Source organism: Wyeomyia smithii, chromosome 1 (genome assembly GCF_029784165.1).
Source record: "Wyeomyia smithii strain HCP4-BCI-WySm-NY-G18 chromosome 1, ASM2978416v1, whole genome shotgun sequence".
NCBI classification, from domain to species: Eukaryota; Metazoa; Arthropoda; class Insecta; order Diptera; family Culicidae; genus Wyeomyia; species Wyeomyia smithii.
Genome location: NC_073694.1, coordinates 24130997 through 24157691, shown reverse-complemented (window position 1 = coordinate 24157691; position 26695 = coordinate 24130997). Strand labels below are relative to the sequence as shown.

Below are 26695 nucleotides of genomic sequence, written 5' to 3'. Positions count from 1 at the left end.
CACGATGGAGCGAAATAAAAATCGAATAATTCCAAGTGGCCCGTTTTTGCTTTTTTGAATCGGAGACTACTTCCACTTACCCGTTTCAGATTATGTGCCAGACTAGAAGTGGATCAATAATTCTCTCGAAATTTACCCATCAATCATCAGTCGAATTATCGGATGATGTTGCACCCAGTAATGTTACAATGTTACAACACATCGGGACCAACCTCTCTTCAGATACAAAATGTACTCCCAAAGCGGATTTTTCGACTATTCACTACTAGTTTAGTGTTGTCGTTTTTGAAGTTCTATTTCCACTCCTCGTTGCACTCGGCTGTAGATATATATGTTTTCCTCGTAAAATGGTAAATTTCGACCCAATAAAATAACATGCAATTGTCTTGCAATAGACAACTTAATGTCGTCGCCAACAATGTTTCTATGATTTGTACTCCCGAGTCCTGTCATCGCAACACAATTCCGTTTAGAAATTCTTGTTTGCAAACACCGCGCTTTCGAGGAAACCGGATCACGGGATGTTATTTGTCAAGTGCACGCGTTGTTTATGTTGTGCAACGGTGCAGCGCCCCACACTGGTGCTCGAAGGGGCTATTCGCAACTGCACGTGCTCTGTATGCGTGAGTGTGTGTGTGTTTATGTTGCTCTTTCCACGGCAAATATTTTATCGCTTGTAGCTCACCTCATAAATCATCCCGAAAATGGCCACATGAACATGACAGCTTACAAAGTGGTTGCTTGTGCGAAGGCGCTCGAGTCGCTGTCCTGCGGTTCGACGCCTGGATGGCGGCTGCGGGTGTCCCGACACATCCGACACTGACCGACAGACGATGCGATGAGGCCACGACGAGATGACATGACTTGTCCCTCTAAACGTCAGGCGTTAAACCCGAGTAGGAAAGAGCAAGGACAGTTGAATAAAATTTCTGTTTTTGTTCACTCAATGGAAGAAATTGACGGGAGCGATAAAATGTGTTGTTTTTTTGGTTTTCTACCCAGGCCGTATCCCGTGATACCGTACTATACGCAAACAAAAATTTTAGCTAGGAATATAATGGATTTACAACTCTCAAAAGACCGTAAAGTGACCACCTCATGACACACCCTATGTGCAGTGGGTGTAAGAGCTGATAAGTATTTCAAAAGGAGAGGACGAACCGGACAGATATCATCAGCGGGTAACACTTCCGAACCGAACGGACGTGTGAGTGACAGATTTGCTGCATCGCAATTGGCTTCTGTTTACCGGCGACGACAATGTAGGGTGACCAGATATCCTCGATTTGCTGGTGTGATTTTATATTCTCTCCACTTAATCTAAGGCATGATTGAAAGCGTGTTGCCGAATTATCCCTAGATTTTTTGTACCCGTTGTTTTTTAAAAGATAATTTGCAAAGAGCCCCTAAAGATGTTATTAAAAAGTGACGAAACGTCGACTGGAAAAAACATTTTAACTTTTAAAATGGCAAAAATATTTTTTTTTCAAGAATCTTTTTATAATTGGAAAGAATAAAAAATGTTTAAAAACCTAAAAATCTTGAAAATCTCGAACATCATAGCAGAGCAAAGCCTTGGTGCTACATTACAATTCGAAACTCGACCTTCTGTTTTATTATTACACACGTACTTCGCAGCCAACTGTTTAGTGTGCAGGACATTCGCGTGTCTAGCGCCAGGATCCTACTGACAATAACAGTCTCTCCCGAGCCGAGACTCGAACCTACGACGACTGGTTTGTTCAGACCAGCATCGTACCTCGAGTCCAGTTGGGAGATCAATATCATTAGAGCCTTGACAATTTTGGCCCTTTAAATTCTTTGTCGAACATGATTTTCCTGCTAATTTCGAATCATTTGTGCGTCACTTTGGTATCATTTATGTGTCATTTTTGTATTCACTGTATGATGTTCGCCATTTTTGTGTTTCTCATGATTTTTTTTGAGGCTTTTCGAGATTAGGAACGATGAGAATGGAAACGAAAATGAACAAACTTTTTTTTTATTATTAAGAAGGTTTAGAGACATTGTCATTTTTTTATCCCTTTTACGTTATTTTTGAGCAAGTTTCAAGTTAATTTTGAATCATATTCATGTTAATTTCAAGTCATTTAATTTTTATGTAGACTTCCTACGTTATCCAGACGGGAATCGAACTCCAAACTTCCGATGTGTTCGGTATGGTATTTTATCGATTAAACTACTAGAAAAATAAATTCTGCCCAATATCGTATCACCCTCTACTATTGCGTCTCATTCTCAAAACATCTCAATTAACAATACACACTGCCTTGTAAGAGTTATTGTTATTATTGAGGGAGAGTCTCTCCTCACGTGCAGAGAATAGCAGCGAGTTACTTATGCAAACGCGATCGAGACAGTCAGTTGATGTTTTCTCATTTAACACGTTTGACGGAAGATTAATTTTTGTAATAATTTCAAGTCATGAGCGAGTTTTTGGAAATAATTTTAGGTAATTTTTTGAAGAATTTTCAGTCATTTCTGAGAAATGACCGCTTTAGTCACCATTGACTACGTGACAGTCATTTTTGAGTTATTTTTACAGAGGAATACGTCTTTATTCTCTATAGTGGGGTGTATTCTGTCGAAAGCAAGATGAGCATGGAACGTTTTTTGCTGGCGACATGTAAGTTTAAAATGCTAATGGCTTTCATACAACTGTACCGAATTCAATAATTCATTGGAAATCTAAATTATACAAGAAAAAATTACGAAAAATTGGCTTACTTCCCTAACGCAGACATCAAAAAGATATACGAAATGATTGTAAGTGAAGGATCGTTAGCTAGATATGTATCGTATTCGGGCATAACTTTCAGCGAAACTACTTGTGGTACTTGACCTTGAGCTTGACGACCGCACATTCCGTAGTTGCTCCTCCGTGATCGACCTGAGCCAATTGACCAAGCATATGGCTACTTGGGAATAATTTACCATTTTCAGTGTACAAAGATTCAGTAGCTACCGCTTTATATGGTTCTAAAACGGCGCCGGCCTTATATCCTTACGACCATTAGGGTAAGGAACTCGGGGACCGAGTTTTCCTCAGCAGCTCCACGACTGCAACGGAAAGGAAGCAATATGTCTGTTATTACTTTTAATGTAATTTTGAACATTCGTGAATCACTTTTAAAATAGTCTTAGGTTATCCTACGTCGTTTTGGAATGTTATTCTGGAACCATTTTCGAATCATTTATGAGACACTATAAAGTCAATTTTGTCTCCCTTTTTAGCCTCATTTGGATGATTCATATATCTTTGAACGTAATTAAAAGGTTTTGACACACGTGTAAGTTTTTGAATTTTTCGAGTTTATTTTGTGTCATTCCTAAGTTGCTTTCAGATTACTACATAGCTAACATTGATATTTTTGACAATGTTCAATCATTTCTAAATTTTTGTTAAGTAGTTTTGAAGCTTCATCTTGAGGGTGTTTTTTTTTCTTATTTCAGAACCATTTATAATAATGCTTGGTATTTTTGAACTTTTTTTAAACTCTTTTTGAAACTCCTGGGATATTTCTTGATAATTTATAGATTTTTTTTAAATATCATTTTAAAATTATCGTTTCTAATGCTTTTTGGAGTCTCTTTCAAGAGCGATTTGAGATATATTTAAAAGTAACTTTCAAACATGTTTGAGATCATGTTTTGATATATTTAAATCAACTTAAATTATGTGTAACTTTAAACTTATTCTCCAATGATTTTAAAGTCATTTTTGAAACCATTTTTGTCAGATTTGAGTCATAAGTAAAATAAGTTGAGTCTTTTTTCAAATATTTTTTTAGTATTATTCTTGTATCATTTTAAATATTTTAGGCCCATTTTGGAATATGACTATTTCTAAAAAACTTTCGAGTAACTTTTAGGTTTTATTCTTAAGAGAGCATTCTTAATTTTGGCGGTTTTGGGGTTATTTCAAAATATTATTCAAGTCAGAACACTTGGAAGTAAATAAAGGGAAAATACCTAAATAACCTTGTTTGTCAGGTATATTTCTACTTTAATTTCTGGGTCAAGATCTAACCATTTTTAACTCTATTTTTAATTGATAACATGAAGGTAAGTTGTTTTCTAGCAATTTTAAAGTCATTTTGAAGTCACTTTACAATTTTTTTGTGTTATTTCACTAACAATGCTTGAAATTTTTAGAGAGAGTTTAAACTATTTTAGGATAATTTTCAATTCATTCCGTATTTAGTTTACAACGTTCCGCAGCTTTGAGACATTTTTCTGAGCTGCTTTTGATCTCATTTGTTTTGCCATTTTGAAGGTTACATAATTTTGTTGAACCGATTCTTGAATGAATTTTAAGTTTACCTCGAATTGCGAGTCAGTTTTCTGTTACCTTCAGTGAAAAAATAAAAATAAGGAATTTTTTGGCCGTTTTTAAGTCATTTTTGGAAGAATTCGAATCTTTTTAGATTTATTTTTGAGTATTTTTTTTAAAATCAGTATAATATTTCGAGTTCAAATATTTTACGATTATAGTACTTTTAATGGCAATGAGTTTCCAAGTCGTTTTTTAATTATTTCTAGAATTCTAACTACTTCACTCAAGCTTCTAATCAAACATAATTTACTTACGAGTCATTTCAAGTGTTTTTTTTTTTTTGAGTCTTAATTAAATAATCATTGCGTGTATTTTAGAGTAGGTAATGTTCAAAAAACTATTGAACAATTTTTAAATAATTTTGCATTTATTTTCGAGTTATATGAAAATCATATCGATACAGTTTGCTCAGTTTTGAGGGGAATTTCGAAACATTGTAGAGTTGTTTGAAGGTTATTTTCGAAGCATTTTCGAGTATTTGAGTCCAATTTGAAATAGGGTTCTTCATCATACTCTTTTTGTTGTACTTTTTCTATCGAACAAGTTTTCACTGTAAATTTCTGCTGTATTTCTTGTATTTTTTTTTGATTTCTATAGAAATTTTCTCTTTTATTTTTTCTTTGTATTCTCATTACTGCCTTTTTTCACTATATTTATTCCTGTTGAAGATGTTTATTAAATGTTTTCTTGCTTTTTTTTCATGTCGCTGTGCTTTATTTTTATATTTGTTTTTGTTGTTTTATTGTTTCTGTTCTTCGGTTATTTTGAAATTTTCTTTTTTTATTGCTTCATTTTTTTAGACTGTGAGAATTCTGCTGTAGTTTTTTTCTATTGTAGATTCTCCTGCTGTTCTTTCAAAATTTTTGTTGTTGTTTTTTTTGCTACTATATTTTTAAGTTGTGTTTTTCTTGTGAATCATTTTCTGTTGAATTTCGTCTGTTGTATTGTCGCTACTGTACTTTTTCCTGCTGTGTTTTTTTTTACTATACATTTTCTGTTGTATCTTTTTTTGCAATTCAATTCTCTGATGAATTATTTGTTGTTATTTTCTTACAGCTGTATTGTTTTTTTTTAAAAATACATTTTTTTAGCAAATATTTTTTGTTGTATAGTTGTCTAAATAATTTTTCACTGTGTTTTTTGTTGTAGGTTTTTGTTTAATTTTTTGCAATTTTTTTATTTTGCGTGTTTTGTTGTATTTATTTCTTTTAGAAAAATTTTTGATTATACTTTTCCTGTAATATTTTTTCCTTTGGTTTTTCATGACTTTTTTTGCCCGTTGTATTTCTTGTATTTTTTCTGTTTACCAATATACATTTTTTCTTGTATTTTTCCTGTTATATTTTTTTCTTTGTATTTTTGTTACTGTTTTTTTCTACTGTTTTCATTTCTGTTAAAGTTTTTGTTGAATATCTTCTATCTGTATTTTTCTGTTGTATTTTTTGTGTCTCTGTTTAGTATTTTTATATTTTTTTTTGTTTTATTTTCTTGGACATTTTCTTTTCTTCCTGCTGCATGTTTTCTACTGTAAGAATATATTGCTGCACTTTTTCTACTGTAGTTTTTCCTATTGTAGTTTATTCTGCTGTGTTTTTCGTATTTTTGTTGTTGTGGTTTTTGCTATTATATTCTTTCTGTTCATTTTTTGTTGAATTTTGTCTGTTGTACTGTGGCTGATGTATTTTTCTCCTGCTGTGTTTTTTTTTTGTTATACATTTTCTGTTGTATCTTTTTTATTATATTTTTTATTTCCTTTTGAAAAATACAACATATATTTTGTTGTATAGTTGTATGAATAATTTTTCACTGCGTTTTTTATTGTAAGTTTCTATTTTATTTTTGTTGGCGTTTTTTTTTGTTTTTATTCCCTTTCGATTAATTTTCGGTTTACTTTTCCTGTTATATTTTTGTGTTTGTGTTTTTATAACTGTATTTTTTCCTGTTGTATTTCTTGTATTTTCTCTTTTTATCATTATACATTTTCTTTTGTGTTGTTTTTCCTTCTGAAAAATTTTCTCTTGTATTTTTTCTGTTATATTTTTTCTTTATATTCTTATTACTGCTTTTTACTAATTTATATATTTCTGTTGAAATTTTTATTTTATATCTTCTTCTTTTCTTGAATTTTTTTTGTTCTTCCTGCTGCTGGTTTTCTAATGCAAGAATATATTGCTGCACTTTTTCTACTATAGTTTTTCCCATTGTAGTTTTTTCTGCTGTATTTTTTGTATTTTTCGTTGTTTTTTTTTTGCTATTATTTTTTTAGTTGTGTTTCCCTTGTGAATCATTTTCTGTTGAATTTTGTCTGAAGTACTGTCACTACTGTTTTATTTTTCTGCTGTACTTTTTTTCATACATTTTTTGTTGTATCTCATCTGATGATTTTTTGTTGTCGTTTTCTTACAGCTATGTATTTTTTCTTCTGAAAACACAACATATTTTTTGTTGTATAATAATAATTTTTCACTGTGGTTTGTGTTGTAAGTTTTTATTTTATTTATTGTTTTATTTTTTCCTGCGTTTTTTGTTTTATTTATTCCCTTTTAAATCATTTTCGGTTATATTTTTCCTTTTATATTTTTGTTTTTTTTTTTACTACTGTATTTTTCGTTGTTGTTTTTCTTGTACTTTTTCTGTTTATCATCATACATTTCCTTTTTTGTTTTTTTTCTTTAGAACAATTTTCTCTTGTCCTTTTTCTGTTATATTTTTTTCTTTGTATTTTTATTACTCCTTTTTACTAATAGTTATTTTCGTTGAAGTTTTTGTTTAATATCTTCTATCAGTAATTTTTTTTTGTGTCTGTACAGTGTTTTCATGTTTGTTTTTGTTGTTTAATTTTCTTGAAAAGTTTATGTTCTTCTTGCTACATTTTTTCTACTGTTAGAGACCATTGCTGCACTTTTTCTGCTGTAGGTTTTCCTGTTGTATTTTTTCTGTCGTTATATTTTTGCAATTTTACTTTCTCTGTTGTCAGTTTCGCGTGAATCAGTTTCTGGTTCATTATGTCAATTATATTCTTTCTTTTCAACAGTTTTTCTGATTTTTTTTACATGTTCTGTTGTATTTTTCTTTTAATCAAATCTCTAGTGCATTATTTCTGTTGTTCTTATTTTGTCGATTTCGCTCAGTTGTTTTATTAATTGTATTTTTTTTCTGAATAATTTTTCACTGCATTTTTCCGCTACTTTCATTATTATTGTTGTTGTTTTTGTTTTGTTCTCAATAACGTTTTTGTATTTTTTCTGTTATATATTTTCTCTGTATTCTTTCTTTTAGCTTCCTTTGAAATATTATCATGTTCTTCAAGTTTTATTAAATATTTTTTGTCTTTCTGTTTTTGCCATTATACTTTCTCCATTGTGTTTTTCTTTTGAGTCATTCTCTGTTTATTTAATCTTTTTTTTTCCCTCAGTACTGTTTCTACTGTTTTTTTCTCGCTCTACTTTTCTGTTTTCTTCACATATTTTCTGTTGTGTTTTTTGTTGTTGCTTTCTCTGTGTTCATTTTTTGTTAAATTTTATTCTGAATAATTTTTCGTTGTATGTTTTTGTTGCATTTTTTGAATTTTTGTTGTTGTTTTTATTTTTTTTTTAATTTTTGTTGTTGTATTTTTTTGTTGATTGTTGTTTTTGTAATCTTTATTGTTTTTTTCCTGCTATTAAACTTTTCCTGTTGTGTTTTTCTTGTGAATCATTTTTCGTTGTTTTTATTTAATATTTTCTTATATTGAATTTTTGTTGGTTACTCTCTTTCTGTTGTTTTTTTTTTGCTATCATACTTTTTCTTATGTGTTTTTCTTGTGAATCATTTTCTGTGGTATTTCATCTGTACTTTTTCTACTTTAGTTTTCTGCTGTACTTTTCTGTTTTCTATTGTCATATATATTTTGTTGTTGCTTTCTCTGAGTTTTTTCTGTTGTATTTTTTTTTTTGAATTTTCGCCGCATTCTGTATTTCTGTTGTTGTTTTTATTGTGTTTTCAATAAAATTGTGGTTGTATTTTTCTGTTGAATTTTCATTTCTGTATTCTTCTACTGTTGTAGTGTTTTATTAAATACTATTTGAAGGTTTTTGTTACTCTCTTTGTTTTTTTTTTCTCTACTGTTATAATTTTCCTGTTGTGTTTTTCTTGTGGATCATTTTCTGTTGTATTTAATCTTTTGTATTTTTCATTCTGTACTACTTCTACTGTATTTTTCCTGCTGTATTCTTCTGTTTTCTATTGTTATATATTTTCTGCTGTATTTTTCTTAAGGTCAATTCTCTGATGTATTTTTCCTGTTATATTTTTTGTTGTTGTTTGTATTTTTGTTGTATTTTTTTGCATTCTTGTTGTTTTTTTTTTGTTGTACGTCGTTTGTTGTTTCATCCGAATAATTTAAAGTTTTCATCCGAATAATTTTGTGTAGTTATTTTGCTATTTTTGTCTTTGTGTTTTCATTAATGCATTTTTTTTGTTTTTTTTTTTTAATTTTAGATAAGTATTTACTAGTGGATTATTTTTTTTGTCATTCTTTGCAGTATTTTTTTCCTGTTGGTTTTATTTTGTTGAAAGTTTTCTATTATATTGCACTGTTTTCTGCTGTTTTATTTTTTGTTCGTTGTATTTCCTCAATTAGATAGGTTTTGCTGTATTTTAATATATTGCTCATAAAGAAAGCTTTTGGTGATTATAATTGAATTCGGAAAAACAATAAAACTAGATTTAGGATAATCGTGATTAGGGGCCATCCACATACCACGTGGACAGATTTTTAACGATTTTGAACCCCCCACCCCCCCCCCCGTGGACAACTGCCCAGATAAATTCTGAAAATTTTGTATGGACCTTGGACATAACACAGACCCACCCCCCCAAGCTGTCCACGTGGTATGTGGATGGCCCCCGATGAAACTGATTCAAAGGTGATCAAATGCTTACTAGAGGGGAGAAAAATGCTGATAAAGTTAAGGTAAGTCAGTTTAGCATTTTTTATTGCATAGCAGTGAAATCTAACGAAAAATACTAAAATTTATCTTTTCATCAAGTCCACAGCATTGTTGATTCACGGGAGGATGTTTTTTTGACCGTAATAAAATCGAAATTTCACTGTACTTACAATAAAAGTGTTTTTGAGTAATTAAATAATATGTTTTTGAGTAATTAAAAAAACAGCCTTTTCTACCTTTTTATTTTGCAGGGCTTTAATAAAAATTGTTAGAGCATTGAAAATTACACACTCTGCGACATTGTGTTCTTTTGAATTTCAACATACTTTGAGTAAATTCAATACTTTTGAAAGGCATAGTTACGCCATACCAACAAGGGTTACGTATAACATTTTTATAACAGCAACCAAAAAAAAAACAAGGTTATTCCACGAGCCAACGAAAGAGTTGCTCCAATTCCAAAACCTTTCATATTAAATGTATTCCATTTAGATTCAAATTTCGATATTCACCCCCAGGCACACTGCCGGCACGATATGCTGGGATGTAACCATATTGACAGAGAGACCAGCATCACAACATCACAGCATCCTTACGCCAATTTCCGCACAAAACAGCTCAACTCAGAAATCCCACTTCCAATTTACGCAGCAGCAGGAGCATTTCGCTTTTTTTTTCTTCTCCCCCACCAGCCAAACCAGGTGCCAAAGGTGTTCCACGAAACAGCCCAGACTGTCTCCGGACTCGCACCGGTCCAAAACTCATTTCGTGTTTGTAGCAGCAACCGGGTCGTCGTCGGGTGGGTTTCTGTTACAATGCCTTCCCGCCAGGCCGGAACCAGAGGGCGGTGAGGAAAATCTAACCTGCTCCATTTCCTGCCCTGGTGTCAATCGAAACGGAAGAAGCACACACATAAAAGCTTTCCATTCGACGGTGCAGTAATCGGTCCGGCCCTCGTCGGATGGCAGCTGGCAATCGGATGGAATTGAATCGAGGCTAGAGCCACAGACAAGTGGATGCGTGAGTGGGTCTCCTGCGTGGGAAAGCTTTCCCCTTAGTGGCAGTAATCCTTGGGTCGGTGATGTGTTGAATTCATTATACCCAAGTTTGTGTGTTCTAGCTAGCAAGCTGACATCGTTTCACCCGAGATCCGGAGATCGGAAGCAGCTCGACAAAAAAAAACCCTGATGAGCTAAATACTATCACCTGCTGTGATGAGATTGGAAACTGAGTACACAGAGATTTAAGATGTTGGTTGAAAAAAAAAACGTCCTCGTGTTTACAAATGATTTCGACAGCTTCTCTAACTCACCACCGAATCACGCGACAAACAAACACGGATTTCGGAAGTGAGGCGTAATATTTGAGAATTGTTTTCCACACACACACTCACTCGAAAAAAATATGAATAGATCGGAAATTGAAATATCAACGGTGACAGGTGAGTGGCAGGAAACTGTCTTTTGTCTCAGCGCCCTACCTAAAACATCCAACCAACCGTCGTTGCCTCCATCACAGTCCACCACACTTACCAGTTGCTTGTCCTGAAACGACAGAAACAGAAAACAGAGAACCTCGGTTAGGAACAGCTGTCGGTCGGACATTGTTGGGGGTTAATTGGATGCTGGACCATTATTATCAATTCATCCGGTCTGCACGCTAAATTAGCATCGAAAACAGCTGTACGAGAGCGAGATTGCGATTTTCCGGTCCCGTGCGCTTTGTGTTTTGATTCCGGAAGGAAAACCGCAAATCAAACCCTTCAAAACTAACTGCTGTTACAGTGATGATTATGGTGATGGTAATGATAATGATGATGATGATGATGACCATCATCATCATCGTTATTATCGTCCTTACCATTATTGACGCTATTTTCATACCGCAGTGGGCAAATATTTACTTCTCTCGGGAATCGTAACAAAAGAATTGACTCATAAAGGAGAAATGGAGGGAAAACTGGCCCACAAATTCAAGAGATATTCCCTGGTTTTACATTCCACACTTTGAGTGTGACTAGAATCTAAATGAGATTGAGTTGTCGAACGCTTGGGTTCTTTTGAGGGATAATGTTTATATTTACAACAAAACTTAATCCTGTGTCCCGGCAAAAAATGTGTGTCTAGCAGTGTCTCCTAATTAGACTCAGCTTCTACAGTCCGAAAGTATTATTTGAGAGAGACGTTTCTGGCGATTATTGTACATGATTGTTATAACTTTTCATCTCAATAGCATTTTAGTACAACCTTGCCAGCATGTTACCGATTCCATTTCAACGGTTGTTGGAACTATTCGGTGTCTCACATTTTCTAAGATTAATTAAGTTATTTAATTCACTGCGTGATTGATCCGAATCAGTGAAATTACACAGTGAATCATTGGCCGAGAATCGTGGACCATTCTCATTGTACATGTTTCAATGACTCAATACTCAACAGATCAATAACGGCGCCGGCTGCGTCCTTGCAATCAGGTGAGAAGAGGAAAGAGATGTTAGTGTGACCTTTGCTGTTTGGAGACCGTGTTAACTTTTGCATCTCCCCAAAGGTCACGGAAAGGAGATTTTTGTTAGGAGGTAACGGTACGTTGAATCAGGATTCACCTTGATAGGTGGTGCAATCATGTATAGAACTCCTTTCCATCAGCCCGACTCTATTAAGCTATTTTTTTTCACAACATTTATTTGACACGGCACAATACAAATTAATATTTTACGGAGCCAATTTTATCAGCGAGGATATCACGAACTGGCACATAGGGCTGTATTCCTCGGGCCCTGAGGGTATCCAAAAGTAGAGATCTGGCGCTATTAAGCTATTGATATTTGAAACTGTGTTAAACCAAAAAAAAGTAAGAATGCTGTTGGGGCTGCGCACAGGTATGCGTGGTTTATTTCAATAGAGCACATTTTTTTTTAATTTTCTGATTGAAGATCGATTTAGAATAATGCACATTATAATGCACACCTGTGCGTGGTATATCTCCGTGAAATGCAAGATATTATAGTAGGCGTAGTACACAAATTACGTAACGCTAAAAATCTAGATTTCAGACCCACTACCCCATGTGTAACAATCATTTTCATATTCTGGAACCGAGTTAAACCAACACATAGTTAAAATGGTGTTGGGGCCACGCACAAGTGTGTGTGGTTTGTCTACTGAATATAAAAATGTATTAAATTCAACGATTTTAGGCTAGTTTAAAGCAAAAGTACTGATACTGTAGAGACCAGGAACACGGGTACGAGATTTGTATAATGAAATTTTGGACTTTCTAGATATGTTAAGATTGGAATTTGTATAACAAATTATATAATGCTATAAAGGATTAGAACCCTAAACGTGAATGATAGGCAAACGATATCGGTTAAACTGATCATCTCTACTGATTCACGCACACAGATATTAGGCCGCAACGGATAATCTGTAGGCGCGATCTCGCTGATCGAAATCTGAAATTGTTCAATAAAATAGTAGCGTCTAGATGGTCAAGTACAGCTGTGTTAATTGTGTACTCCCTCGGTAAAATAAATAAGTTTTCGATCGCAAATGGTGACTTTTATTGCAAGCAGTTCACGCTTTCTGGAAATCTGTACGCGCGTTAATGAAATTTCATCTCGGCAATTTCGCTCGATAAGCGGCTCATCCGGGACAAACTCCCCTGCGTAAGAAAGTTCATTTCTCCTGTGAGCAAAGCTAGCTACTCAGCGGCTAACATATTTGCGCTCAAAGAAGTTCGGTAGGCTAGATTCCTGGCCATTCGAATCAAAACTCAACATTTTGGTGCCGTTACCAGGAGGTATGGCTGGGAAATTAGCCAATTGGGTGAAAAAACCGAATGTTGGGGTGCATTGTTGCTACACTGGATGTGCTCAAAGTTAGACTCGCGTTCTCTGCAGATGTGGGAGGATCATGCAGCTTCAGTAAGTGAGCCAACCTTCCGAAGTTTTGGTAGCCTTTTTGGAAAAGCGCACAAGGGTGCTGGATGCTGTATCAACTAATTCAGTAGGGGAAAGTTCTCATAAGTCAATGAGCAAGCGTCCAAGGATAGCAATAAATGCTACTAGAACGGGTGAGCGACCTACGATTTGCCCATGCTGCCGTGGTGACCACTATATGGCTCGTTGTGATGCGTTTTTGAACTTATATAATAAAGAGAGGCTAGAGCTAATAAATGCTAAGCGTTGTGCAGCAATTGTTTTAGAACTGGACACTGGGTGCGGGATTGCAACTCAAATTTTTCGTGCAGAACATGTGGACGGAAGCATCACTCGCCCATTCATCCGGGCTTCCCAACTAACACAGAAAACACTGCGATACCGACACCTTCGATGGAATCCAATCCAAGAGCTGCTACGAATGTTGCGGCGAGTGGAACTGAAGATGGACAATTCGAGGCACCGGAGCAAGAGGCTGTAGGGTCATAAAGTGTTGAAACTGGAAATAAGCTTGGAATATGTAATGTTTTCTTGTCTACTGTTGTGCTGCAGATAACAAATCAGAACGGAAATAAGTTGCTGGCTAAAGCGCTACTCGACAACGGGTCACAAGCAAATATCATCAGTGAAAGATTGTGTCAGATGCTAAAATTGAATAGACGATCGGTCAATATACCAATATGCGGAGTTGGGCAATCAGAGAGTAGGTCCAGATATGCAGTCAATACGATAATAAGCTCAAGAGTCACCAAATTCTCGGTTTCGATCGATTTTCTTGTGCTTCCACGGATAACCTCACAACTTCCTTCGGTGACTATTCCTACGTCTCATTGGAAGATTCCTGAAAAACTTCAATTAGCCGATCCACAATTTAACGTGTGCAACAGGATTGATATGATAATCGGAGCGGAGTATTTTTACCAATTTTTATATGAACGAGAAATGGGTCGCATATCGCTTGGACGTGGACTTCCCATACTAGTCGACACAGTGTTTGGATGGGTCGTCTCAGGTAAATGTTTTAAAGGTTTTGGCAGAAAGAAGAGCAAGACTGTGAAACTAACTACATTGGAGCTCATAAGCGGTTAGAAGATGGCCGATACGAAGTGCGTATGCCCAAGCATGTCAACTTTACTAGAATGGTAGGTGAATCAAAGGACGTAGCGATGAATCGTTTTTTAAACCTGAAAAAGCGGTTGGAAAGAGATGCTGAAATGAAGCAACAGTATCACGCTTTTATTCTGGAGTATTTGGATCTGGGACATATGTGTAAGGCGTCTGAGGATGCTGCAGTGGATATGCAACCTCGGAAAATTCACTATTTGCCACATCACGCGGTAGTGAAGGAATCTAGTACGACCACAAAAGTGCGTGTGGTATTTGACGGGTCAGCTCGCACTAACTCTGGATATGCTCTTAACGACGCACTTTTAAAGGGACCCACCATTCAAGATTCGCTTTTCGGAATTCTTTTAAGATTTCGCAAACACGAAGTTGCCATAGTTGGAGACATCGCGAAAATGTATAGGCAAATTCGTTTGCATTCTGACGACACTTCCCTGCAGAGAATATTTTGGAGGTTTTCACCTGTGGAAGAAGTTGGCGTTTATGAGCTATCAACTATTACCTATGGTTTGACGCCTTCTTCCTTCTTGGCTATTAGAACTCTGCAGCAATTGGGTAAAGATGAGGTATCCTAGTGCTCAGGCAGCCCTAATGCACGACTTCTATGTTGATGATTTTATAGAAGGATCTTCTGATATAAACAAAGCTATTAGGTTACGGCGCGAATTAACAGAACTGATGTCTAAAGCTGGTCTCACTCTGCGAAAATGGTGCTCAAAGTATTTGCTGAAATTCCTGAAGACCAATTGGCCACAAATATTTCGGTCGCGTTCGAAATAAATTCCGATGAAAGGATTAGAACATTGGGAATTACTTGGGAGCCAAACTCAGATGAATTTCGCTTTTCATTTGATTTCACAAATAACACGAAAATTTGGACAAGAAGAAGCATTCTTTCTTCCATCGCTAGGCTTTTTGATCCACTCGGGTTGATGGCTCCGGTTGTGGTCACGGCCAAATTGATTATGCAAAGGCTAGCCCTGTTGCAAACTGGATGGGACTCCCCAGTCCCGCAAGAGTTAGAAAAAAGATGGAAGGATTTCTATGAACCTCTCACTGAATTAGCCGAAGTACGAATTAGCCACTTTGCATTCATTGCTGATTGGATAGAAGTTCAGTTGCATTGTTTTGCGGACGCATCTGAGTTGGCCTATGGTGCGTGTTTGTACGCCAGATCGATCGATGCAGCGGAGAAAAATTCGCATAGAATTGTTATCGTCGAAATCTCGTGTCGCTCCCCTGAAAAGAGTGACCCTACCGCGTCTGGAATTATGCGCTGCCAAGGAAGCTGCTTGTTTACACTCCAATGTGATAAAGTCCTTAGAGCTGACCGAGACCCGGTCGTTTTTTTGGTCCGATTCAACAATAGTGCTTCATTGGCTGAAAAAAACCGCTTCTAGCGACTAATGAATACGTATAAACCAAGCCTATGATGCGTTGACATCGTCGTCAGTGTGCGAGTTATTCTTATTCTTCGCACATTTGCAAACAGACCTCCATGGTAGGTGAATAACGAAGATCACAAAAGAGCACCATATAAAAAAAATCGTTACTGGTGCACTCTCTCCGCCTTCCTTCTTACGATGTACTTTTCATCGTGGGAGCACGCAATATATGTTATTCTCTATGTGCACAGCTGAGAATATAAAGTTAGTCGCGTTATGAACAAGTAATGAATAAGAGATATTGGATCGTAAATATTTACTCAATGATGGGGATTTTTTTTCAAGTAAGAGAGTTCGTGTTTTCCTACTCTCACTCAACTCAACGGGGTTTTTTTTTGGTGGTAGCTGGTAGGTGAAAGCGCGTTAGAAGCTTTTGACGGTATAAGGCGTCAAGATGGACAAAGGGCTAAGAAAAAATTATATATCCGAAAAAGTTCGGCAAATGTTTGTGGCGGAGAATGGCAATTTCCGGGCACGGCGGTGGAAAATTGTAGCTATCGGCCAAAAGTCATTAACGTTACGAACTGCCATCGTAACTTTTTCTCTCTCAGTTTGCCATGATCAGACAACAAATATTTAGCTAACCTTTTATAGTGTTTTCATAACAAAAAATGAGATTTCGGAAATATTAACTTAAACAACTTTTTTAACAATTTTAAATTTTGTGTATTGATAATGTAAAGCAATGCCTTGGTGCTACATTCCGTCTTGAAATTTGAACTTCTGTTTATTATACACAGACTTCGCAGCCAACTGTTTAGTGTACAGGACAATTGCGGGGCTAGAGCTATGATCCTTCTGACACTATTAGTTTTCCCCGAGCTGGAGAGAGAGAGAGAGACTTTTTTATTTCAAATAACCGTCATTTTTGCAGCAATCGGTTGGAAAATCATTTAAGCAACCGTCCAAATGCAGAAAATTGTAATCTGACTGTTCGAACTATTGTACTATTGAAAATTGTTGAACCTTGTCGAAACGTAAATGTCGACCTTTGATTGGTTGCTTGCTGCCTTTCCCTAAAAAGGACGACAGAATGGAGTACCTAGTTAGCCAGGAGTGCACTCGTTGGGCTATATAAGAGACTGCTTCTCCTCAAGCAATCTCAGTTTACTAGCAGCAGGCAGCAGCGGCGGACAGTAGCAGCGATGGCAGTGGGCAAAGGCGGCGTGGAGCAGCAGCGGGCAACAGCGGCGGCGGTAGTGGTTAGCTGCAGAACCTAACTTTTTCAGATCGGCTCCCTTTTGATCTGAGTTGGACCCCACCAGTGGTAATTCAATTCAGATATCGTTGGGTGAATACAGCCAGAAATTAAATGAGACTCGCACCGCCAGGTGGTTTGAGAAGCCACCATCTTCCAGGGTGTATATATATAGGGTGTGTGCACATATATAACGTGTGTGATTATTTATAGCGTGTGTCGCTAGCGTACGTGGCTAGCTATATAGCGCGTGCATGTCTATAGCGTGCGTGGCCTGCGTGTGCATGGTTATATAGTTTCTGTGCTTGTCTATAGCGTGTCTGTGCATGTCTATAGCATGTCTGTGCATGTTTATAGCGTGCGTGGCTAGCTATATAGCGTGTGTGCATATCTACAGCGTGCGTGGCTAGCAATATAGCGTGCGTGACTAGCAGTATAGCGATAAAAATTATCATATATAGTTTCAAATAAATCATCTCATGTTGATTTTACACAGTAAATCATTCAGAACTAAATCAAAAATTTGCCATGTCAAAAAACAATATTCAGTTGTCAATAAATGGCATTGACAAACATTATTAACCTCTTTTGACTTCAGCTAAGCCTCAAAGTTTACTGAGTGTATTTTAACATTTATTTGAAGAATGTTTGCGTCAGTGAACCTGAATCACATAATTTTTCGCTCAAGTCCTACTATTTGCAGCGATCAGTTTTAAAATTATCTACGCTACTGCAAACTGCAGAAAATTGTTCGTATTAAACCTAGGTTACCGGGAATGCACTACTGGCCCTCATCGTAGCTACTGCCTAAATTAAGCTTTCTCAGTGCAACTTGATACAAAAGACAGCCACAAAACAATACAATTTCATTCTTGTTTTGAATATGGCGTCAAGTGAAACTGCTTAGCTGCACATAGCTTCTGCTGTTGTTCTTTGTCGTTACCGGTGCCGTCTGTAGAGGTAAACGTCATCTGGAACAGAGAGACCATTAAATTGATTAACCCCATTGAGTGTATTTCCAAACCTATTGCAAGAAATACATTGACTTAAGACAGGCTGTCGTATTCTAGGTTAACTCTGCGGTCGTGTCTAATAAACAACCTCTTCAACTTTTTCACGATGGGTAATTCCTTACATATAATTAGTTGGTGTTGAGTCAGATCAACATTTTAATATAAACAAATTCTAGATTTACTATTCTTTGAATTTTTTCAATTTGAATTTTCAAGCTTTTGTGCAATTTTGATGTTACGGGCCCGTTTGATTTATCACTAACAGCATGTTTCTCCTACTTGACCCATTATGGCCAAACAACATCTGTCGTTACTAACCCAACCAACTTTTCAGAAACAAACCCCCTGTGGTTAATGAAAGCAAATAAATATGTTACCAAAATCGAACCATCGAACCGCACTGTGTCAACAGGGTGTGTTACAACTGATTTAATTGTGACGTACGGAGAACTTACAAAACAAATTTCTTCTAAATATGTATTAAGAATTTTTTCCTTACTGTTACAAGTGTATATAAATTTTAATAACAGTTCGAATATTTCCAAAACAAATAAAAACAAAGGTTCAAACTGTAACTGTTTTCAGTACAGAGCATATAGCTCTGAAACTAACCTTATAGTCGTTGTGGCAATGCTTTTCGGCCGGAGGGCTGTGGAATGAGCGCGAAGCCTTTTAAGACCACTATTGTTGGCCCTAACTAGTGTTTCTTGAACTGGTATTCCGCAAACATTCGACTAATTGAAATCAGACCAATCAGGAAAAAAGCTTCGATGATCTTTTTATCATACCAATTGTTTCTCCTCTATGTTTTTCGAACTGTAGTGAAAGATAGAAAAAGTTTTAATGATTTGCAAAATATTGCAGATTTTATCAGGTATTAATCAGGCATTAGATGTAAAAAACACTTGCCATATTTTGTTTGGATTTAAGTTACATAACATTTTTACTAGGGTAAATATGTTTGTTAAATTAGCCGTTACAAATTTGATCTGTAAATACTTTGTCATTTGTACTCAGAAATATAGAAAATTGAAAAGGAAGGGAAAAAAAGATCTGAGTTGTTATGCTTATATTCCAAGTTCCTTGTTGAATTTAGTATGAATAAACAAGTCCAGTGATAATAAAAATGTCGTTGCCAGCATATGTTTAATAAGAATGATAATTCTACAAACCTCTACAAATTTTTGCTAAAGATTTTGCTAAAGAAGCCTTATTTTACCTCTCGGTGTTATTTCTGTACTTCTGTACAAATATATTCGGTTCAACACAATTGGCATACAGCACTAAAACCTGAATCGCAGCACTGAAACGTGAAAATGCAGTATCAAAATCTGCAATAATGCATCCAAAACCAGTTCAAAAGCAAGGCAAGCATTATTCAAAGATTTTCAAAACTCCATCCCCTCTCACTCTTCCATAACGTTACTACCCAAATTAGTATGAGGAAAATATTCCATTCACTAATCATAACAGAACTAGTGAGTAATGTCATTGACGAAATCGCAACGCAATACAACAAACGTGTGATTTCTTGGTAACAAACATAGCACATTTAGGTATCTGTTTGGCTGCTATAGAAAACCTGCTGAAAAAAATACCTTCCGAACTACTTACTCTCCCTCCCATCATCACCGCACCGCATCATCGCTGCTGCGTCACCGCGATGCGAGATGCAATCCACGATGCGCCACGTACGAAGAGAGAATTACAACGGAGCAACGCGCATCACTCTATTCTCAGAGTTGTATGTAGTCAACTGTTGTATTTGTCATCTCCGAGTGACCAAGGCACCAACATTTTATTACGTATTGAGAGGATACAATTTTAGTCATGAACTGTGCACTTCATGATGTGCACAACTCAAGATGAAAAAACAATCAGCTCAAAATCATTTCATTTCCATCACTGCTCCCAATACCTGGCAAACCTACATCGCAAACTGTGTTTCTACAATTCAAACTCTCTCTCGCGAGCATACATGGCGTCATGTTGCTGGAAAGGAGAATCCAGCCGATTTAGTTTCCCGAGGCATGGGTGCAAATGATTTTGCTCAGAGTCAACTATGGAGGTTGGGACCACTTTGGTTACGCAAACCCCAAAATACTTGGCCTATTCAAATGGAAAATTCTGGCTTAGAGGAAGAAGAATTGGAACTTAGAAAAGTAGTTCATATCACAGCTGCTACTCCTACGCCTAATGCACTCTTCACGTTCCGATCAACATTAGAACCGCTTTTACGGATTGTAGCTTTGCTCGCAATTGTCGCTCTCCGATGCAGGCAAATCGCACCCCGTTTTTAACTGTTGTTGAGTACGATGCAGCCAAGCTCAGCCTAATAAAGTTGTTACATGCTGAATGTTTTGAGGAGGACATCAAGTATTTACGAAAGCATGGATGTGTAGAACGAAAATCACCACTTAGGCTGCTTAACCCATTTCTTGATGAAGATGATGTCATAAGAGTCGGAGGCCGTTTACGCCTTTCAAACGAGCAATACCACCATAAGCTATACTTCCAAGCGCACACCCATTTACCAAAATGATTATAGATTATTTTCATCGCAAAACATTTCATGGCGGACGGCAACTTACGCTATCGACTATGAGACAGGAATATTGGCCTATTCATGGTAAACGTGCGGTAAACTCTGTACTGCGAAGCTGTATTCGTTGCTTCCGATGCAATCCGTCTCCCATTGACCAACCTACGGGGCAGCTTCCCTCGGCCCGTGTAAGCCCAAGTCGGCCCTTTTCTGTTACTGGTATTGATTACTGTGGCCCGTTTTACACGAAGCCCCCGCATCGTCGCGCCGCTGCTCCCAAAGTGTATATTGCAGTCTTTGTCTGCTTTGCCACAAAAGGAAAAAAGGAAATATGGGTCATTCCATACAAAGTGACTACGAAAAAGCACAAATTTGGACACGACCATCACAGAATTTGCTCAAAGTTGGAAGAATTATTCATCTACTGTCACTTTGGAAAAATCCCAAATTTGGTGTCGATTGGAATACCCCCCGCTCTGTGGGACCCCCCTGTTTATTGCAAAGTCACGCATTTTTTGTTCTTTTTCTTACAATTCATAGACGAAGGATGTCCGAAAAATACTGATGGATGATTTTTGCAGAGAATAAACCAAGGAATCCAGAAAAAATATTAGTTTTGACCCGAAGTGTTACCAGATAAATTATTTTTGTATTTGAAAACTAAATTTACATTTCTCGGCAAATGCAGCCAATTTGATTTTAAATTTGATAATTTCATCGTTTTCCTTGGAAAGTTTCACATAAGAAACAACTGTCATCCCGAGGTAATATGAGTTAATCTCGAAATATGTCATTTTTACGAAAAATCGACACCAAAATTGGGATTTTTCCAAAGAGACAGTAGATGAATAATTCCTCCAATTTTGAACAAAATCTGTGATGGTCGTGTCCAAGTGGCATGTACATTTCGTATGGAATGACCCATATTTATTTAATGTTGGTTAATCGCAAATTTGAATATTTTTTCTGTGATTCGGTTATCCGGAAAACTCGATTATCCGGAATGATTTTTTTTTTATATTCCGGATTATCGGGTCTGACCTGTACCGTGGAAGAGTAAAAAAAAAAAAAACAAAGAAAAATTGAAATTATTTATCGCGAAAATCTCAAAAAAAAAAAAAATTACGTAGAACTACGTCTTTTAGGAAGTTCCGTTACATAGGGGTTCTAAATAAGAATTCAAAAACTGTAAACGGGACGAAATTTGTCCTTTTTTGATCGGTTGGTTTCCTTAAGGGGTTATATACTTTTTTGGTTGAGAAAAATGGGGAAAGTTTGAACTTATTTTTGAGTGCATGCATTTTATTGCATCAAAGTGGTATTTTTTGAAAGTACAGTTTATCAACAACAAAAATAAACGTTTGATTTTGAGATATACCAATTATTACTGGAGTAATGACCGTTTCCCCGTTACGATTTTTTTGCAGAGGCTTGCGGTGATCCTCATAGAGACTCAGCGGGTCAACTAAAATCAAGAAACTCATATTGTTTCATTAGTTAAGAAGTGTGCCGTGTCCTTGAACGATCGCTTTAATGATTTTTATGTTTTCAGCGAAACGGGAACGTTTTCCACAAAAAAAATGCACGTTTCGAGCGCTAAAAATTGCATTAAAAATTTTTCGTTGCAAAATGAAACTGTATGTTTCAAAATGCGATCGTTCAAGGACCGGCGAATTTAATAACGAAAATTGAAAAAAAAAAAGATGAAGGAAATCGGTTCAGTAGTTTTCCCGCAATCAGGATCACGGCAACACTATTCCGAGTTAATCGCGTGTAAAGTTTCAAGTTCAGCTTATGCGGCCGTGGCGAGGCGCGTTTCTAATCACTCTAACTTTCTCTTTATTGCTCAGATCTTTATGATTATTTGTGAAAATGTTTTCAAGATGTTGTATTTGAAGATAATGCAATAAAACATTTTCGGTTTTTTGAAAACTAAAAAGGTATATAACCCCTTAATTCTTGCAGCAATCGATTTGAAAATTATCCGCGCTTCCGTCCAAATGCAGGAAGTTGTAACTTGATCAACTTTCGTTCTATTGAAAATTGACAAGCCTTGTTGACTCGCAGATTTCGACTTCTGATTGGTCGGTGAGTGCTTGCTTTCCCTAACACGGTCATCAGAACATAAAACCTAGTTAACTGAAAATGCACTATTTGGGCTATATAAGAGCCTACTTCTACTCAAACTAATCAGTTCACTGGTGGATGGTGGGAAGGACGGTCTCTACTAAGAAGCAATTTGTAGTTGGTAGCAACAGCGGAAGCAATAAAGGAAACGGTAGCGGGTACCAGTAGTGGTAGCGGTAGACTTTCCCAGTTTTCTTTTGGTTCAAACAAATCACGTTATCATCGACTAATGGGACGGACGGTCGTTCCGGTGAAGCTCTGCCTTGCAACAAACCAAGCATTCTTGATTCTGATAATCAGGATCTCTGATTTTGAGTTTGAAAACCTGTCACTGTTGCTTTCTGGCTGTTCCTCATCGACAAATTCTTCACGTGATGTATAATTCATGCTTACAAAAACAGTTTTTCATGGTGTTGTCAGCATGCTTGTCATTCTCCTCAGTATGTGAAAGGAGAGGAAAAAAAATTCACCGCGCACTTCCCTTCCAGTATGTGCCTGCGTGCAGCAAATGCTTTCACCACACTGCTTCTTTCTCATTCCAAAGTGTCTCAACCAGCTTACAGAGAGACAAACACACTTCCAGCTCACCCCACATCTGATAGAAATAAGAGGGGTGAATCACTCTACAGAGAAAACGCAGAAGTGCACAACACTGTCCACTGGCGAATAGTCCGGAAGGTGAAAAAAAAAACCTACCGGGCAAAAATGTAGTGCTCGTGTAGCTACGAACGAATTCCACCAGAGTGAATTCGACCGGCACGAGCAACGCAGTCTATTTTTTTCTCCCAATCTCTTTTCCTCTTCTACCATGCTCAAGAAACCAACTGTGAAACGCACCGCAGATAGCTCTGCAGTGTAATTATTGTGCGTGATGTCCACACGTGTGAGAAAGTACACCATAGTTCATTGTCTCGCAAGAGAGAGATTTCAGATTTCACCGCAGTGCGTTCTACCTGAACAGATGAAAATCGTTTGTCGCTCTCTTCTAGCATGAGCGTTGATTTGCTCTTTAGTGTGACGGCAGTTGTTTCCGCAGTGCAAGATGTTCTCCTGCACTCTAAAGGTTTGCTGAGGAGAAAAGACAAGCATGCGTAGGACTACGTCCTGCTTTAGTAGGGTGGCATGCTGTGGAAAGTGTAACGAAAATGTGCTCTCTTCAAATGCATATATTATGTTACAACCATTGAAAGGATTTTGAACGCCAATGTCTTGGAAGAAAGGTGAAAGTTTCTCCAAACTTGTGGTATACACACATTGCTTTTCAATAGTAAATTATTTAGTTGAAAATCATTTAGTTTTCATTTAGCTGCTTTGTTACTTTCACTAAACAAATCTTGAAACACTAAAGGAAGGAGGACAATCAAATTGTTCTCGTGTAGGATGGAAGTGGATACCAAGAATGTAGCACTCTCAGCCACGCAACAGAATATCCCACTGTTGCGTATTGCATGCTGCGACTGTGACTGGGGTAACAAAATTCTGTTCTGAGTTCGAAATGCTGCTGTGAAGTTCTTAAGACGTTTCAAAATTTAGAACCAAGCCAGCATGTTTTGCTGTATGTAACCATATCTTTATTTTCGTCCACAAGAACAATCAGAGCAGTCCTTATCATCTAAACGGACCACGTTAACGTTGAACCTTCAAAAACGATCATCAACACTTCGAAAAGTCAGGGGTTAGGTATGCCCCTATGAAAATGTACAGATTGATAACGTAAAACTTATAAATATGGTGATGAGAGAAAGTCGCCGAAGCGCAGCTAAAACGAATCAATTAACACAAACACAGATAGTTTTCTGCAAAGTTAGTTCCGTTAGTATTGAAAAATATCATGTATAGCATAAATTTAAAGTCTAAGACTGGTAGTAAATTAAAAAAAAAAAAATAGGGTAAAATAAAAGCACGTTATTTGTGCTGTGCTTGTTGAACTTAGTCTCTCTTGCATCTTTTCATTTTTTATTTTATTTTCATTCTATTATTTATAGCTTAGTACGGCTTTGCAATAAAAGTTTATCTTATTTTTTTATGGGTATTGAACTACGGTTTGTAGCCGGATAATTACCACATAGAGCCCAAAAACCAAAAAGTTTTATCCCACTCTTCCAGCATTAAATTCAGTCTTTTATTGGTTTGAAAGTTTAGTGCTCTGTTTGTTCTCCCGATTATTGATTTTGCCATTACCTGCTTTTTATTTGTCTCGTGAAGCTTAATGGAAACGCCGTGAACCGTCGCACCTCTCCGTCGTCAATCAAATTTTCCACCTGACGTGGCTGAAAGCAACATTAGCGAGACCTTTCCTGCCCACTATTTCCACCACCACCGGCCGCGGAAGCTCGCGTGCCAGCCCAAGACCTTCGTTCGCGTTTTCCCATGAATCGAAAATTCCGAACTTTATGCACGCACGCTTCCACAAGCTCATTTGTGGAAAAACTTTACCCTTGCGCGAACCGTAAGATCCTATCCGATCCGATCCTCCACCCACATAGCCTTGCCGTGCCACAATTTCCCAGGCTTTATTTTATTTTTATCGTCATCGCCGGTCGTTTCTAATTCATTTTTTTCTCTGCCTTTTTGCCTTCACCCGTCGAATGCCTCGGAGGGAGAGAGGAAACTCAGAGGGTGACTGAACTGAACGCACGAACCTCGTCGCCTGCGAGCTTCAACTTAATATATATGGTAATAAAGATCAAGCTTATGGAAGAAATAAAAAGAGAAAAAAAAAACGAACTTGGCTGATAGCTTGCCGAATTAACGTGGAACCCAAAACGGAAGCAAAAGAGTGCCTATTAATGGGAACTACATTTGCCTTACGTAATTAAGAGGAAACTAGCAGTCGGGCGTCGCCCGGAAACTGCCTTTACCGAGTGTACACGACAGTTTTTTTTTTCAACGTTTTGGCAGCGGATATAAGCCCTTGTAGAAAGCGGGTTCCGTTTCATGAATAACTAATGAAGCTGACAACTAAAACTTTCGTATGAAGAGTCAGTTGTATTACATTTATTGTTAAATCTGTTGAATGGTATTCTTTTCGGGTTGTAGTCGGGCTGAGCGTGAAATTGTGAATCCGATCCTAATTTTGGCTCAAAGTCGTGCACACAACTTGGAACGTAGGTAGAGAGGGGCGAGACGAACATTGTTTTTATTACGCTTTTCTTTCTACTGCATTCTTCTCCCCCAAACGCACTATGGGGCAGAACCCAGAAAAGTCACGACAAAATTTAAAAAAATGAAATTCAGTTTTCATGCCTCATTTTATTTTCTACTTGCAGCAGACATGTTATCGACTGGAAATTATGATAATTCACTTTGAGAAATAACTTAGAAAGTGTGCTATAATATTGTGAAAGTGAGGATTTACAAGGCTTGTAAAATGGAAGAAAAAAATTTCACAGATATTTTCCAGTAGGGAATGCAAATACTTGGAAATTAATTAGCTAACTCATATAATCCTCATAAAACAGAGTATAAACTAATAGGTCATGTGATATTAAGACAGTTTTGTTGCAAATAGGTTCGTAGGAGACATAGTGTGTAAAACAAGTTTTTTTTTATAATTTTTCCTCATTTTCGGCAATATGAAAAACATAAAGTTCTACTTTAGAAAATCCATACCGAGCGTCTTAGCAGAGTGATTGAGAAATCAAAGACGTTGTTCTGCTATGACACTATTATTGTACTAAAATACAAGGTATTGGCTAGTACTAAACCAAAAATCAGCTGCTACTAGTTGCGACTTACCGAGTAATTCGAGTTTTCGCCACGATTGTTTTCATGTCAATTCATGTAAAAAATCGTCAATCAGCAGTGTCCGTATCGATGTTTTTCCTACAATAGGCTTTGCTGAATGCCGGTATATGCAACACGACCATCATTGTGTTCGGGGGTCTTTCGGAACTGACGTCCAGTAGTATTAAGACCCCTCGGAAATAATTATTAGTACTAGGAAACAGTTTGTTATTGGGTGAACAATGTTTTAAACAAAAGTAAGCGTTTAGTATTCATGTTAAATGGTATAAA

At 36.7% G+C, this 26695-nt stretch overlaps 1 protein-coding gene across 2 annotated transcripts in view; it reads right to left on the bottom strand.

Annotated features, from left to right (window-relative positions):
- Positions 1 to 26695, bottom strand: part of LOC129717900 (uncharacterized) — a 201648-nt gene that overhangs the window by 134885 nt on the left and 40068 nt on the right. The window contains exon 3 of one of the 2 annotated variants that reach the window (XM_055668169.1): positions 10821 to 10832. The exons of the other annotated variant lie outside the window; for it this stretch is intronic. Coding sequence (XP_055524144.1) covers positions 10821 to 10832 — 12 coding nt within the window. The remainder of the gene's footprint in view (positions 1 to 10820; positions 10833 to 26695) is intronic. 2 annotated transcript variants of the gene reach the window in all.